Source organism: Oratosquilla oratoria, chromosome 20 (genome assembly GCF_046742065.1).
Source record: "Oratosquilla oratoria isolate Oo_2021 chromosome 20, ASM4674206v1, whole genome shotgun sequence".
Lineage (NCBI taxonomy): Eukaryota > Metazoa > Arthropoda > Malacostraca > Stomatopoda > Squillidae > Oratosquilla > Oratosquilla oratoria.
The window spans coordinates 59,048,147-59,064,786 of NC_134796.1; the positions used below are offsets into that span (position 1 = coordinate 59,048,147).

The 16,640-nt window shown below is 41.3% G+C and overlaps 1 protein-coding gene across 1 annotated transcript; it reads left to right on the plus strand.

The window, feature by feature from the left end:
• Window positions 1-15,097: 15,097 nt before the first annotated feature.
• Window positions 15,098-15,937, plus strand: LOC143036356 (serine/threonine-protein kinase PknK-like). Its single transcript, XM_076203605.1, has one exon. The coding sequence runs from the start codon at window positions 15,098-15,100 to the stop codon at window positions 15,935-15,937; it is 840 nt and encodes a 279-aa protein (XP_076059720.1).
• The last annotated feature ends 703 nt before the right edge of the window (window positions 15,938-16,640 follow it).

Sequence of the window (16,640 nt, forward strand, 5' to 3'; positions counted from 1 at the left end):
GAATTCCTTCTGAATGAATATGAATCGAATAATAGTTCCGGAGTTCATATGGATTCACTATGACATGATAATCTTATTTCCGATGGAGACTTCAACTTGTCTCAAATAGTTTCGTTGTTTTGTGTCAAAATGATTAGCGTGATTTACTAACGATAGTTTTCTGTGCAGCTGTACCAGGGCAACTACAATGAGAAAATGATATGGGACTATGTCCAGAGTGCGACCACTACAACCGTAAATCCAGGAAAGCCAATATCTATGACGTGTTGAAGTTGCTTTATAACTGTTATTTGTTTTTACTTGTTTGTTTTTGATAAGCTCGTGCCATAAAATAATATACTCTGTTGAGTTAGTTATATGAACTGATATTAAAAAAAAAAAAATCGAAATATCAATGTCCGGATCAAACCCAAACTTCTGATTAAATATATATATATATATATATATATATATATATATATATATATATATATATATATATATATATAATAGGATATAAACCAGGAAATGAGAGAACCGGAAAAAAAAAACGTGTTACACTGTGTAACCCGTCAATGGCGGTGAAATGCCAAAGATTGTCAAACTTATCAATATACATTAAATCCAACTGTTAATATTGATATTGGAACTACGCTTAGACTGGGAACAATATAATATGTACGTGACACAAGACTACATTTAATTACATAAAACAATCTACCTTGGCAGCGAATCTGACTGAAACCAAAGAAAAACTTGCAAAGGCGACACAACGAGTAAATGGACAGCTCCGAGGTTAAGTTACAACTCCTATTACCACGCTAGATTGAAAATATCTTTGGTTAGATTAGGTCGTGATAGTCTTAGGCTCAGAATAACGCGGTCCTTATATCAAGAATTAGCATGCATAGCAGACTTTATTAGTACCGTGAACACAAGCCAAAAGGAACCACACACATTGCGCAGTCAAAGTTGATCACGTATGAGCCACTGAGAGGGTTTTCACACTGGGCTATTTTTCCTCCCTCCGTTTGAATAACTGGAATATGACTTCGTTTACAACTTCTCTAAGAACATTTTGACAGTATGTCTAACACCGTTACACTTGTATAGGTTTATCTCTTAGTTCACCATTCATTTCGCTATAAATGATGGAAATATATTTTGATATTTGGAAATTTGAATAATAAATTATTGTAAACGAAGTTGTTTTCATTCATACGAACTTTCAACGGTCGGCCCTAGACCTTGGGTCGGCCATTGTGAGGCTCGTGGGAGCCCAGTGTGATGACGCCTCAACGCGGGATGCAGCGTGTATGCATTTCATCAGTCTCCCTAGCATACTTCGCGTCAGTAAAAACTACACTATTTCATTCAAGAAGGCGTAACCTTTACTCTGACATTAAGTCACAATTATACCCCTTCTCACCTCTTGAACCAGTGGTTCTTATTAGCCCATTCAGAAATAGAATAAGTGAAATATGCTAGTGGAGACTTCGTGTATGAAGCTTCGCGTTGCTGTTCTCTGTACTTACCGTGAACCGGCGAGCTGCTCCATTAGAAGAATTCATTGTTCTTTATTTGCAACTCCACTACAACTGATGTCTTTTACATGCACTGCACAATAATGTTATCACTATGTTCATATCGCTCACTAACCGTGACAAGGCATCACAACACTAACACTCATTATATCAAAACAAACAAATCGATTCAGGTGGAAACATCGCCTCCGACTTCCTTCTCGATGGAAACTTGATCGACATTTGAAATAAAACCGTTGGGAAAAACCTAATCACTGTTATCGACGTATGAAAAAATAAACATATAAAATAAAGAAATTAATAAATAATAGTAATAATGATGAAATACAATTGGCTATCAGATTCAAACTTTGTCATCAACAAGCGAATCACATTTCTCGAAGTTAAAACAAGTACAATTAATACTTGCGGACGGAGAGTGAAGGAAAAGTAGACTTCTTGTTGTATCCAACAAGAACGATTAATTTTGGACGCGTAACGAACCATTTGGAATGGTGATGCCGTCTACTTTGTTTGTCCTCTGCTGGTTTGAAAACTTTGAACAGTTACAATGAATTAAGAAACCAATAAAACAAAATAGTATTACTTCTAGTCATACGATAAATGCAAAGAAAAATTGATAAGTAAATTAACAAACAAATCGATAAATAAAAATATATGTAGGTAAATGAACAAGTAAATGGAAAAATAGATAAATAATAAATAAAACGGGTAACAAAGTTAGAATAGATGAATACATATATTAACAAAACTAATGACGAAAGAATATGGATTCCTTTAAGGTGACATACCATATCGGACTTCGTTCTAACTAACGTCGGGTGATATAGTTAATTGAAAATGGCGACGACTACGGCATCACAACTTATGGTAGTTCTTCTGAACTACTTTGAACAACATTACTTATCCCAAGGAGTGATTTGGTTTTAATAAATTTATTACGCCCGTAGGCGCCAAACAATGGTACATTTATTACGATATTGTATTAGAGGACATGTCATATATTACATATATTCTTTAAATGGAGACATAATACAATAATCATTCAGGATCCCCCGAAATGGGGATGGCGAGATAGTGGTACTATGTAAGTGTTACATACAATCATCATGCCTTGTCTCTGGGGAATATTGTCTGTCACCATGGGTTATTGGAGATAATAATTTTAAGGGTGTTCGCGTTAGGACGGTTATACAGCCTGCACGGTGATCACTGTGGCACATCATCCGTCTGGGGGCCTTGTCACATAGGTGGATTCCCAAGTCTGAGCCGAGTACTGACAACATTGTGCCTCCGTACCATGGTCTTGCGTCGGCGTTACTTGTGGCGGTTGGGTAGGAGGTGGTCGTATGGGGATATCGGAAGTCCGTTCCGCATCTTTTCGGTGTGTTGACATTGCATGAGTGGCTGCGTGTATTCGTATCTTGTTTTAAGGCATGATAGAGTGAGCATTGCGCGTGACGTCCATGACGTAGGTATAGGCTGCCTTAGTAAGATGGTCCACCGTTTAATAAATTCATTGCTTCTGAGGGCGACAAACAAGTATATTAGTTATAGTACTATGTGAAGAGATACAAAAGAAGGTATGGTTGGATTTAACAATCAAAATCCCCCAATATGGGGGTGGCGAGCTAGGAGTGTATATAAGTTATCGTCAATAAGTAAATATCTACATACAGTTATCACGTCTTGTCTCTGTGGAATACTGTCTGTCACAATGGGGTATTGGAGACAGTAATGTTCAAGGGTGTTGGCGTTAGGGCGGTTACACAGCCTGCATGATGAGTAATGTGGCATATCTTCCGCCTGGGAGATTTGCCACACAGGTCGATATCCGAGTCTGAGCCGAGCACTGACAACATTGTGTCTCCGTACCATGGGTCACCGTCGTCGATACTTGTGGCGGCTGGGTAGGAAGTGGTCGTGGTGTTGTATGGAGACACTGGTGACTCGTTCCGCATCCCTTCGGCGTGTTGTTATTGTGTGAGTGGCTGCGTGTATTCTGTTTTTGAGGCATGTGAGAGAGGGTACTACGCGTTCGTTGTCTAAGACGAAGGCGCAAGCTGCTTTGGCAAGACGGTCCACCGTGTCGTTACAAGCAAAGTCGACGTGAGAAGGCATGAAAGATACGGCCATAGATGCTTCGTGAGCAACGGCGAGTTGGGTCAGTATGGTCTGCACAACACGATAGTAGTTGGGTCTGGGTGAGGAGAGGGCGTGTAGAGCTGGTTGGGAGTCACAAACGATCACACCATTTACGTTACAGTCTACAAGATATGTTACTGCGTCGAGGATTCCGTGTAGCTCACAAAACGTGGAGCTTGATGTGACAGGTAACCTGCGGCCAATCCATCCAGCTTCCACAGGTGGGTGAGTACATGGCACACGCTGCTCTTCCACTCTTCCATCAGCCTGTACTGAGCCATCAATATAGATGACATGCGCTGCGGTGATCTTTGAGGATACGCTGTCGATGGTCTCTAGTGCTAGTTGCTTTTGAAGTGCAGGAAGGTCATCTTTGGAGGTTGGTGTGAAGGTGACGTTAGGGAGGGAGATTCGCCACGGGGTAAGTTGGGTTCAACCGTTTCTTCAGGGACGTGGAGGTCAAGGTTTCTGAGTGTGTTGCACACTGTAGTGACGAGGTTGCGGCCTTCTGGTCGAAGTGGGAGGAGGGTTGCACCGTCAGGTTCGAGCGACGCTCTGATGGTAGCAGTACAGTTTGGGGACAGATAGGGCGATCGGAGGCATTTTACAGAGAGAATGGCCATGTTAGCATATATTCTCTCTACGAGCGAGGGTAGACCAAGTTCACTTTGCATGTTAACGATGCGAGTCGAAGGAGGGCAACCTAAGATAAATCTCATTATTCTATTTTGGAATTTTCGAGAGGTTCCAAAGCTCTCCTGGGAAGTTGACAAAGGGCAGGTGATAAGTAGTCAACGAGTGATCGAAGAAATGTGGTGTATTGAGTCCTGACCATTGGTAATGAAACGCCAGTGGAATTTGTAGCAAGCCATTTGATAGGGGTAAAACGGTCCTGCAGACGATCAAGGAGATCATTAACAAGGGGATGGATACGTTGTCGAGTGGGTATGGCTGGAGTGATCCGGGCTGGTGCTCCAAGGTATGTGTACTGTGTGCAATGAGGGATAGTATCACCTCCCATGTTTCCAGCATCGACCACTCGGCACTTCCGAAGACAATGACACGACTTACCAACTTATTGAGGTTGCACTAGGAAGTGGTACAATTCGCCTCTGTAACGTTTACTCTGCCCCTGGTAAGCTGAATACTGCAGCCCTTCCTACTCCCACGACTCGTGGTATGATATACATGGGCGCTTTTAATGCTAGACACCCTACCCTAGGTGACCAATTGGACACTAAATCGTAGCGGAACCCGGCTAGTCGACTTTATACACGACAACCATTTTACACGCTGGAACACTGGTGGTGCTACGCACTCTCGGGGGGTTACCCTCGATCACATACTTACATGTGGACTCGTGCCTACCAACGTCAAGTGCTTTTCGGTGCCCGTCCTCTTCTCAGATCACCTCGCTCTCTGCCTTCGGTATTCAGTCCCAGTGATGCCTACTCCAGCTTACCAACGCACGCGAATCAGTATCCCCCCAAAGTATTCTCCCAACTACGTCTCCTTCGTATCTGCACACCTCCCCAAGTTTAATGTTGAATCTCCTGAAAAGCTTTACAACTCTCTTGTCACCTGCACACACAACTTTTTCGATCGTTATGTACGTAGGCCAAACATCAAACGCCAGACGAGAGTACAGCCTTGGATGCTCAACGACCGTATACTAACAGCAGAAAGACAGGCAGAAGCAGACGGCCTTGCATATCAGAGATTTCCTAACCCCGACACTCTACGGCAATACCAAGAATCAAGTTCCGCCTTGGTAACCATACAACAGTGTGCACACACTGACGCCTGGAACGAATTCACTAATGGCATCAACCAACAGACGAGCGTGGGAACCATGTGGAGACTTATTAACAAGGTGATCCGAAAGAAGACCCCCATTGGCCTTCACCATAGTCCATCTCATTACGCACAGGCCCTCATAGAGGCTTGGTCTGAACCAAGATCTAAGGAATAACAGGTCTAACCACTTCCGACCGAATTTCGAGGGAGTTGGCGCAGCGGGCCCGTGAACGTCACCTGGCTGTTCAAAGTGGGGTTCGCGGGTCCTATAGCTGTCAGTTGAAGCTGGTGCGTCGTTCGGGTATGTTGTTGCCTTCGCTCGCACCGCTCCACGCAATTAGTTATATTCTGACAAATATTATATAAAATATATATATATATAAATATATATAAAATATTATAGTTCCTGTCTATATATATGAATATATAATATATATGATATAATATATATACAGTATATATACATAATATATAAAATATTGTAGTTCCTGTCTTCCTTGGCGTTTCACAGTTTTCTTCAGTGTCTCACAAAGAGAAAACGGACCCAGCCTAATGACGTCAAAAGCTGCGCACAATAATTCAAACGGTCTGACCTGTATATTTAGACCTTGGTCTGAACAATCCAGTGTCCGTAATCTCCCAGCGCATATTAGAGAGTCCCTCTCCACTCATTCGATACATCGCACTCTTCGTCTGTCTGCAGCTCTGCTAGAACCAGATGAGGAGGACAATATACCCATAACTAAAGCCGAATTATGCCGTGCTCTTGCCAGCAATAGGCCGACAGCTCCGGGTGATGATGGTATCACATACTCAGTCCTCCGCCTTCTCCTGAAAGTACCAGGTGACCCCCTCCTCCGTCTCTATAATCTCTGCCTACGTATATGGATATGTTCCACAAGCCTGGACGACCAGTCTCATAGTTCCAATTCCTAAACCCGGCTCCGACAAATTCCGACCCATTTCCCTCACGTCCTGCTTTAGCAAAGTGCTGGAGCGTATTCTTCTGAACCGCCTCATGTTCCGCCTACATGACAAACACTCCACTAGGCTCTATGGCTTTCTGCCCCACCGCAGCACACATCACTGTCTCTTTGAGTTATACACCCGCCTCTCCCCTACCAGTATTGTGGCCTTTCTAGATCTTAAAAGCGCATTTGACATTGCAAGCAAGGATATCATCCTCGATCAGCTTGTAAATTTTGGTATCAAGGGAAATCTCTTGAGATGGGTGCAAGGATACCTGAGCAACAGATCGTCTCGTGTACTCTTTAAAGGGGCTATTAGTGCTACCAGGAGATTTGACCTTGGCACCCCACAGGGAGGTGTCCTCAGTCCATTTTTATTCATTGTCCTCATGCATCGCCTTCTTTCTCTACTCCCCGATTAGATGTCCCAGGTACCCAAGTTACATGTTATGTAGACGACATATGCATTCATTCGACCTCCTCTGAGGATCTTCAGCACTTTCTCCACTCGTTTTATGAACACTCATCTTCATGTGGTCTCATCATCTCCCCCAGAAAAGTGCAGGATCTCTCCCCGTAAGCCACGAACACTCCCTGCTTTCCTAGTGGGTACCAGCGTTATACCACTCTGTACACAGTATATCTACCTGGGAGCGCCCGTCCGCGTCACCCCCTCCACCCCCGTACGGCAGCGTATTCATCCACTTGTTAATGACGTATTGACTCGACTACAACAACGCCTAACACCCCTTCAGTGGCTTACCAACAACGCTGCTGGGATCTCCATAGCAGTGGCAAGAAATATATACGTAGCATTTATCCGCTCAGTCATCGATTATCTCTCTCCTGCCTTATGTCAACTACCTACATCAGCATTGCGGTTTATACTGGGTTGCCCAATCTCTACTCGGGTTGCCAATATGCTACAGGAACTACATCTATCCCCTCTGGCGGAACGAATACACGCTAACGTAACATATTTCACTGTTAATGCTTACACACCCTACAGATTAGCCCCCACTACTCGAATGTCATCAGAACGTCTCTCGACCCTACCGCACCTCGACCCCGACTCCAACCTGGTGGTTGCGCCTTTATTAGAGCCATTTGCACAAACCTACAGAGTAGAGGATTTCATATTCCTAGACAAGAAATTGTTCACAGTCCGGCCCCCTGGAAGGTTCCGCTCCCCGCTGTCACCTATACACCAACATGCAAGAGTGACCTGCCCCTACTACAGAAGCAACTAGCTCTAGAAACCATCGCCAAAGTGACCTCTTCCCTCCCAGCTGTTCATACAATATACACAGACGGGTCGCTGCAACCGGACGGAAACACGGGCTGTGCTATCTACTCGCCTAGTATGGTTCCACCCCATGGAGGCTGGATTGGACGCCGACTACCAGGTTTCCTCAGCTCAACTTCCTGTGAGCTCCACGGACTCCTGGATGCTGTCAATCTACTGCTACGTATTGGTAGTAATGGCCTGATTATCTGTGACTCTCAATTTGCTCTCTGTGCCTTGTCTTCCCAAAAACCAGAATCCCATAACCTAGTAACTCACATTCTATTTCAGCTAGCCACAGCCCTTGAGCACTCCCTTGTTATACACTTCCTGTGGATCCCTTCTCACGTAGGAATAACTAGCAACGAGACGGTGGACCTACTCGCCAAGGCAGCCTGCGAGCAGCCCTTACCTGCAGCTGATGCTTCACCTAGTTCCCTCTCATTCTACAGACACAAGATACGTGCTGCAGCTCATTTGCCTATCATTCACCGGAGGAATATCGAGCGACCTTCGAGTGTAACCATTCAGCACTATGATCACTGCCAATCGCCCCCACAAATATCGCCGCCGAGGACTCTTAGTTAGAAGACATAATGTGGTATCTGCTCGACTTAGATTAGGCTACAGACCAGTGTGGCAGGTGAGCGAGACAAGAGACATGCCTCAATTTTCTTCCTGTAAACTGTGTGACTTGCCCAATGCAAACAACCTTCAGCATTATTGCCTTGAATGCCCTGCAGTAACAGATTTAATCCCCCATAGAGAGTCTGTCATTGATGTATGTAAATACTTGCTTGCCGATGACCATTTAGAAACACTGCTCTTACGTCACCCACACTTTGGTGGGTGCTAACTATCGTCGTACGACGTAATAATTCTTATGTATGATCTTGTCCACGACTGTTTCAATTATGTCAATGTCCCTTATATCATGACTGTAATATTGTACATACTTTTGTTTTGTATATACTGTTGACTGTGATTGTTTTATACATGCTGTTATTGCCACTGATTGTATACCGTGTCCTCCACCACTGTGTCCCAACCTCTGAAAATTTGTACTTGACCACGAATACCTCAGTCGAACAGCGTGTCCTATGAGTCACGATTTTCATGTAAATAGTTAGTTACCTATGTACTAGGCTTGCCGCTCTTTGAGCGTAATAAAATGATTAAAACACAAAAAAAGACTTATTTATCTATATTTTATTTATCTATTTATGTATATATTATTTGTTAACCTATATACTTACATTTTTATTAATTCCTTTTTTATCTATATGTTTATCTATTTAATTTATTTACCTATCTATTTTTTCAATTATCTCTTGCATTATTACTACTATTATCACTACAGTTTTCTATTATTTCTTAATTAATTGAAAGTGTTCCGCATTTTCAAATCAGCAGAAGACAGACGAACTCAAATGTTATCGCTATTCCAAATGGGTCGTTGCGCGTCCGAGATCGACCCGTCTTGTTGGAAACAATAAGCAGTCTATGTTTTCTTCACTCACCGGCCACAGAAATTAATGATACTTCCTTTTATTTCGAGAAATGTGATTTGCTAGTAAATTACAAAGGACGACTCTGATAGCCAATCATACATATGTTTTTCACGCGTCAAACTTCTTCCTAACGGTTTACATTTCATAGATCGTTCCGCCTTCCATCGTAAAGGTAGTCAGAGAAGGATCTATACAGTACACCTAAATGGATTTGTGTGTTTTGATATAATGTGTTAGTGATATGATGCCTTGTCATGGCTAGTGAGTGATACGAATATTTTGTGATGATGGACGAATAAGACATCAACTGCAGTGGAACTCTAAATAAAAAACAACGAAGACTTCCTATGGAGCAGCTTGCCGACTCACGGTAAGTACCAAGAACAGCTATGCTAAAGGCCCAGTCACAGCAAGCTTACGATCTGTTTCCGGCCACCTTGGACGGTGGCACTTTTGTTTCTCTCATGGTTAGCGCCAGGTGGCTATTATTTCATATTCGTCTTCATGACGGGGAAGAGGGGGAGATTCATTCCAATTGCAGAATTGTCTTGAATTCTTTTCATAATAAACAGAGGAACAGCACAACTCAGCCTGGTCGTCGGTGGTCGGAAAACATGTATGCTTGATGTGACTGGGCCCTAAGCTTCACATACGAACAGTCTACACTGGCATACTTCAATTATTTTAGTTATTACTGGTAGGGTCAATCTGGAGTACTGTGTGCAGAGGGTAAAGGGGTATGATTGTGACTCAGTTTCACAGTTAAGGTCTTATCTTACTGAATGGAATATTGTGGCTTTTATTGGTGCGAAGTATGCTAGGGGTTGAAAGAATACATACATACACCCTGCATCCTGCGTTGAGACGTTATCACCCTGGGCTTCCACAGTTACAATATCTTATTTTTCAAATCTCCAAATATCAAATTATCTTTCCGTTATACCTGGCAAAGCTGAATGACGAGATTGTAAACCCATACAAATGTCAGATATAATATTAACATGTTCTTAGAGAAGTCGAGATTTCTGTAAGCCAAGTCATATTCTAGTTATTCAAAGGGATATTAGAGGTAGGATGAGGGAGGAAAAATATCCCAGTGTGATAACCCTTTTAGGCTGCGTTTACACCGAGCGAGTCTCGGCTGGTTCTCCTCAACCGTTATGAGTTCGTTCGAATAGAGAACGACGTCGGTTACAATCTTTCATTTTTCAAATCTTCAAATGTTAAATTACCTTCGCGTCATATATTGAGAAACTGAATAGCAAAATAAAAAGAGCTAAACCTTTACGAATGTTAGATAGATTGATGAAGTGTTCTCAGAATGCTTCAAGCAAAGTCTTCTTCCAGCTATTCAAATTCACAGCGTTTGGCGAGAATCGGCCATGTCGCTCGGTACAAAACAGCATAAGTGGCCCATACGTGATCAACTTTGACTTCGCAAAATGTGTGGTTTCTAAATAGCCTTTCTAGGTTGGTAATTCTTGATAAAAGGATCGTATATTTCTGAGCCTAAGACTTTCATGACCTAATCTAAGCAAATATATTCTCAATTTAGCGTGGGATTAGTAATCCATTTAATCGTTCTGTTGCCTTTTTACTTTCTGTTGACTTTTTCTTTGATTTCAATCAGATTCTCTACCACGGAATAATTGTTTATGTAATCAAACGTAGTCTTGCGTCAACTAAATGTCATTATACAAATATTATTCCCAGTCTTTGCGTAATTCCCTTATCAAGATTAAGTTTAATCTCTAGTAATAAAAATCTTAACAATCATTGAGGACTTTGAAAGATCAGAAACCCCAAAGTACACATAAGTACACATAAGTACACATAAGTACAAAGTACACATAAGGTATCCCACATATTACCTTGAGAAGAATAGCATCCCCAGAAATGAGCTTCTGAATGTAAATCACCCCAACAGTAACGATATCTTGGTTAATTGTACTTGTCTACAAATTGCCGCCTCAGTCGAACAGCGTGTCCTGTGAGTCACGATTCTCATGTAAATAGTTGATTTGATATGTACTAGGCTTGCCGCTCTTGGAGCGTAATCAAATTATTAAAAAAAAAAATCTTGGTTAAGGTTAAATTAAGATGGGGTAGGTACACTTGGATTAAGCTTGTTAGGCCAGCCTCCCCAAATATTAGATTTTAAATATACATACATATACCAAGGCTTTTTCCCCCTTCCAAGGGAGGTAGCCAAAAAGGGAAAGGCATAAAAACACTCCCACCCATTTCATCCCTAAATACACTCCACACCCCTCCCACCCTCCCTCTCATCTGAGCACCTCCTGGATGACGGGTCATCCCTGCACCCTGCCCACCGCCCTGGGTCAGAAGCAGTGTCGCAAGACACAGTACATCCACAGCAAGGCCGCTTCATTTAATCGGCGACCCCCCCCCCTCCGTCCCCCTTTGCATTGTAAATATAAATAACACTTATTATGGGGTTGCGGATTTTTATAACGAGCATCAATGACACCGCCTCCATAGACGGATTAGTAACGCCACTTTAATTTCTAATCTTCCATTGACAACCCAAGTTACTGTCAAGGATATATACATGAAGGTAGTCGAATCAGCTTTATAAATGTGTAGAAAGAAAACGAATATTGTTTATGAAAATGCGTAGTCATGTTGATCATGTATGAGACCATCGACACTTTCAGGTTTGCGACGCGGGAGCACCACTCACGCACTGGATGAGGTGACGTAGTGTTTTCAGTCACGTTTTTTTAACCCAGTCGTGTTGTTGACTAACATTTGGAAGGCAAGCAAATCAAGACAAAATTTTGGGTGGTTGTTAGCTAGGTAGGCTAATGGTGTTATTCAAAACAAGAAAATATATATAAATAATAATGATGATAATAAGAGTATTAATGATAAAAAATAATGATGATAGTAATAGAGATTAGATAAGGTGAAAATTAATAGATGAATAGATACATAGGTAGATAAATTAGAATAGATTAATAGGTTGATGAAATAAACACTTATACATATAAATGAACAAGTGTATAAACAAATAAAGATAGAATAAAAGACATTTCGACGGAATGGACAGAAAGGTGAAATACTTAATCGGCTAAGTGACAGGAAGCACTCGAACAGAAATGGACGGCTAAGCATACTTTTTTAATGAAAATTCGAGTAATCTAATCCTTGTATTAGACGGCATAGCTATTATATAGAAAGACACATTGCGAGATACACGCGCAGAGGAAGTCGATCTTAAAGTGGATGTCGAGAGAAGCTAAATATGTGCAAATTGACAATTTGGAGATGAGGGCACAGAGAAAGTCCACTCCAATCATGATGGTATAAGAACAAACTTATATTAACACCAATGGCTAGGTATGTCTACAACACACACACACACACACACACACACACACACACACACACACACACACACACACACACACACACACGAATATATACAGTATAGTGTGTTGCGTATGTATGTGTGTGTAAAGCTTTTATGCTTTTCATCACTCATCAACAATTAAAACATGAAGATGTACCACGTGTATTAGTGTTTCTTTTGCTTAAGTCTTCCCTTCATTTATGCATTCTGTAGCATTACCATATTTATTAGGGTACGAAAGGTAGATACCAAATTGTTTCAGAGAGTCGGCCACTCCATGCTGGGACCATTCTCATCAAATGATGCGAGTTCGTTTAGGCGGAAACGACTTTGGTTGCAATTTCTTATTTTCCGATTCACCAATTGCCAAATTACATTTGCCCGATATATTGAGAATTCCAATGACAAACTAAGAAAAGTTAAAGTAATACGAATATTAGATTTTTTAACATTCTGAAAGAAATCTAGACTGCAAGCGAAGTCTTTTTTCCAGTCATTCAAATTAGCAACATTTGAAGAGAAAGGGACCAGGGTGAATCGAGTGTTAATTGTCATTTACCGATTCGTTCGTACACTCTGACCTCGAACTTTCTGCGAACCGGAAAGTCTTCAACTGAACTCCCATTTTATTCTGTTGCACTGTATACGAAATACTTAATTAGAAAAAGAGAAAATACTGAAAGGTTCAATATATATATATATATATATATATATATATATATATATATATATGCATATATATATACACATATATATACATATATATGCATATATATATATATATACATATACACACATATATATACATATATATACAAATACATATATATATATACACATACAAACACACATACACACACACACACACACACACACACACACACACACACACACACACACGCATACACACACACACACACACACACGCACACACACACACACACGCACACACACACACACATATATATATATATATATATATATATATATATATATATATATATATATATATATATATATACATATTGCTGAAGTGCGCACATCCTCCACGTAAATGAATCAAGTTTTGTAAATACAATAAACTATTTAGAAATATTTATTAGGATTAAACAAATAGGAATCTATACAATACGCAAGTAGAATATACCATGGTCTTGAATATATATATATATATATATATATATATATATATATATATATATATATGTGTGTGTGTGTGTGTGTGTGTGTGTGTGTGTGTGTGTGTGTGTGTGTGTGTGTGTGTGTGTGTGTGATAAACGAATAGAAGAGGGATTGGAGCTAAACAAGTTCAATATAGTCCGATAACAAATGTAATTAAATATTTTTATTTCTTATTTTTCTTAGTAGAACCTTCAAATTAGCTTGGATTTTCCAGAATCACAAAATTGAATTTAACAATTTTCTATTTCCACAATCTCTGCAGATGAGTGGCAAAGTGTTTTAAAAAGATCTGACAGAACTGTCACCCTCGTACCTAATTAGATTGAATCAAGTCATCTACAAAGATAATATAATGTAAGATATTAGGGAAAGAGAAGACTGATTAATTAGGCGTTTTTAAAAGGGATAGAGCGTTCCAACACTTTGTATATTAAAGAAGATCTGCTTGTGCAGAGAGATAAAGTTATTTTTTAATGTAATTTAATAAATCGCGCGCGCGTGTGTGAGTGTGTGTGAGCGTTCGTGTGTGTGAGCGAGTGTGTGTGTGTGTGTGTGTGTGTGTGTGTGTGTGTGTGTGTGCGCGTACGTATGTGTGATTCACCATGGTTTTGGATCATGTGTTGGACTCGTGATCGACAGCAATTACCCTCCCGGAAGAGACCTCAGACCTCATATATGACCGATCTATGGGTAATGCCGTGACCTTATACCCACACACACACACAACTCCCCACCCGCGAGAGTTAGAGTAACGATTCGCAGCGCAGCGATACTGGAATTATTTCAACCCTGGACGGGATTTGAACTTGGACCGCTGTAGCAGAGTTGCGAACGTTGCCACTGCGCCGTCGAGTGGTAGTGTGTGTATTCACCATTGTCTTTTGATCACGTGTTGGGCTCGTGATCGACAGCTATTTCCCTCCCGAAGGAGAGCTCAGAGCTCGTATGACCGATCTATGGGTAATGCTGTGACCTTACACGCACACACACACACCCAACTCACATTCCACGAGAGTTGGAGTGACGACTCGTAGCGCAGTGATACCGAAATTTTTCAGCCTTGGGCAGAACTCGAACCCGGACAACCGTAGTGACAGTCGGGGACCGCGCCACCGAGTCTGTGTGTACGTTTGTGCATGTGTGTGTGTGTGTGTGTGTGTGTGTGTGTGTGTGTGTGGGTGTGTGATAAATGAATAATATTTGCATTACATGATCGTCTCTAATGTCGTATTGTATACACGAACTCGCCTTAATATTCGTGCTCGCATGTTGGACCTAATCTAAGCTCGAGCTAACGAGTCATTGCAAAGATGGGCCTGGACCGGATTTTTATTAAGAATTGGGAATTCTTTTTCTTGAGCACAACAATGGAGGAAGGACGTCAGCTCACCTGGATTGGGACCGAGGTCATCCAGAGGCACCTGAAGAACTGCCGTCGTCACGGCGAAGGAACATTTGCAAAGGTTTACCTAGTTCCAGCGGGCGACAGGAGAGTGGTCGCAAAGGTCTACAAGAAGAGAAGGTTTCTGCCCGCCATGGTTAAAGAGGCCGAGGCTCTGGCAGCGTTGTCAGGAGTTCCTCGTGTCCCGACCCTTTTCGGCGTTGGCAGAAACCCGGTCACTCTCATCACCAGCTGCGGGGGACGCTCTCTGTACAAACTGATTCAACGAGGACAGCTCTCAAAATATCAGGCTGTCGACCTCGTTTTCCAAGTCACAGAGAGCGTTCGCCTTATTCATCATCGCGGCTGGACGCATAACGATATCAAACAAGATAACATCGTCGTCGAGAGGAACTGCGACCTTTGGAACGCAACTCTCATCGACTTCGGAAGCGCCGTTCGCATCGGCAAGGCCGTTTACAGAAAGAACAGAACCGGTCACATCACTTTTCCTCACATTGCTCCCGAGCTTTTCAAGGGGCGAGGAACTTCTTCTGCAAGTGATGTCTACTCGATCGGATATCTGTTGGCCTCTCTTATCGCCCACGAAGATCGAAATAAGGATATTTCTCTTCTTATCGCAAGGGCAATGACTTACAATCCCGAAGATCGAATTTCAGTTGATGATCTGGTCCAAAAACTTCGAGATGTTCGATTCAACATCCTCTTGGACATCGTCACTGAACAGCTTTCTTCACTCAAAATTTGAGTTTTTTTACTATCAAAATCGTTATGAAAATCATCTTTGGATTAACTTGAATTGTTCACTCTGGACCATTGGAATTGATACAAAAAAAAAAAACTTTTATAAGCTTGGACGTATAAAAGCTTTATATGCATTGAAATGATGGAATTTGAATTTTCTATGAAAAGCAACTTTACCAAGATTGGACCATATAAGATCGACTAAAACCACTCCCTGTCCAAAACCCGTCAACGATCGAGTAAAACTATTTTAGCAAAAAATAGAATTAGAAATTGAATAAACTGAAATTCGATTAGATTATATCAAGTTAAATTAAACTAAACTGGATTATACTAAAAGTGATTAAAGTGAAATAAAGTAAAATGGAAAACAGGAAAGAAAATTGTAAGAATATATTTCAAATTATGATGTCCACACATCTAAACTTAAAAAGGCTTTTACGCCTTGTTAATAAGAATTTAACTTCAAATATCAACCCTTTGGGGGTTTCCCTCAGCTGAATAAAATCACCTGGCGACAACTGGAATAATCGACCAAACTCACGAAAATCAGAAGAAACTCTTCTATTTAAATATTTTGTTATATATAGCAAAACAACTTACACACATTTCACATTCTCAATAAGTAGTTTTAATTTGTTCGTGTGTGTGTGTGTGTGTGTGTGTGTGTGTGTGTGTATGTGTGTGTGAGATGTACGTGTGTGCGT

Coding starts and splice junctions, on each gene's coding strand:
- LOC143036356 (XM_076203605.1), top strand. CDS start 15,098: ATGGGCCTGGACCGGATTTTTATTAAGAATTGGGAATTCTTTTTCTTG.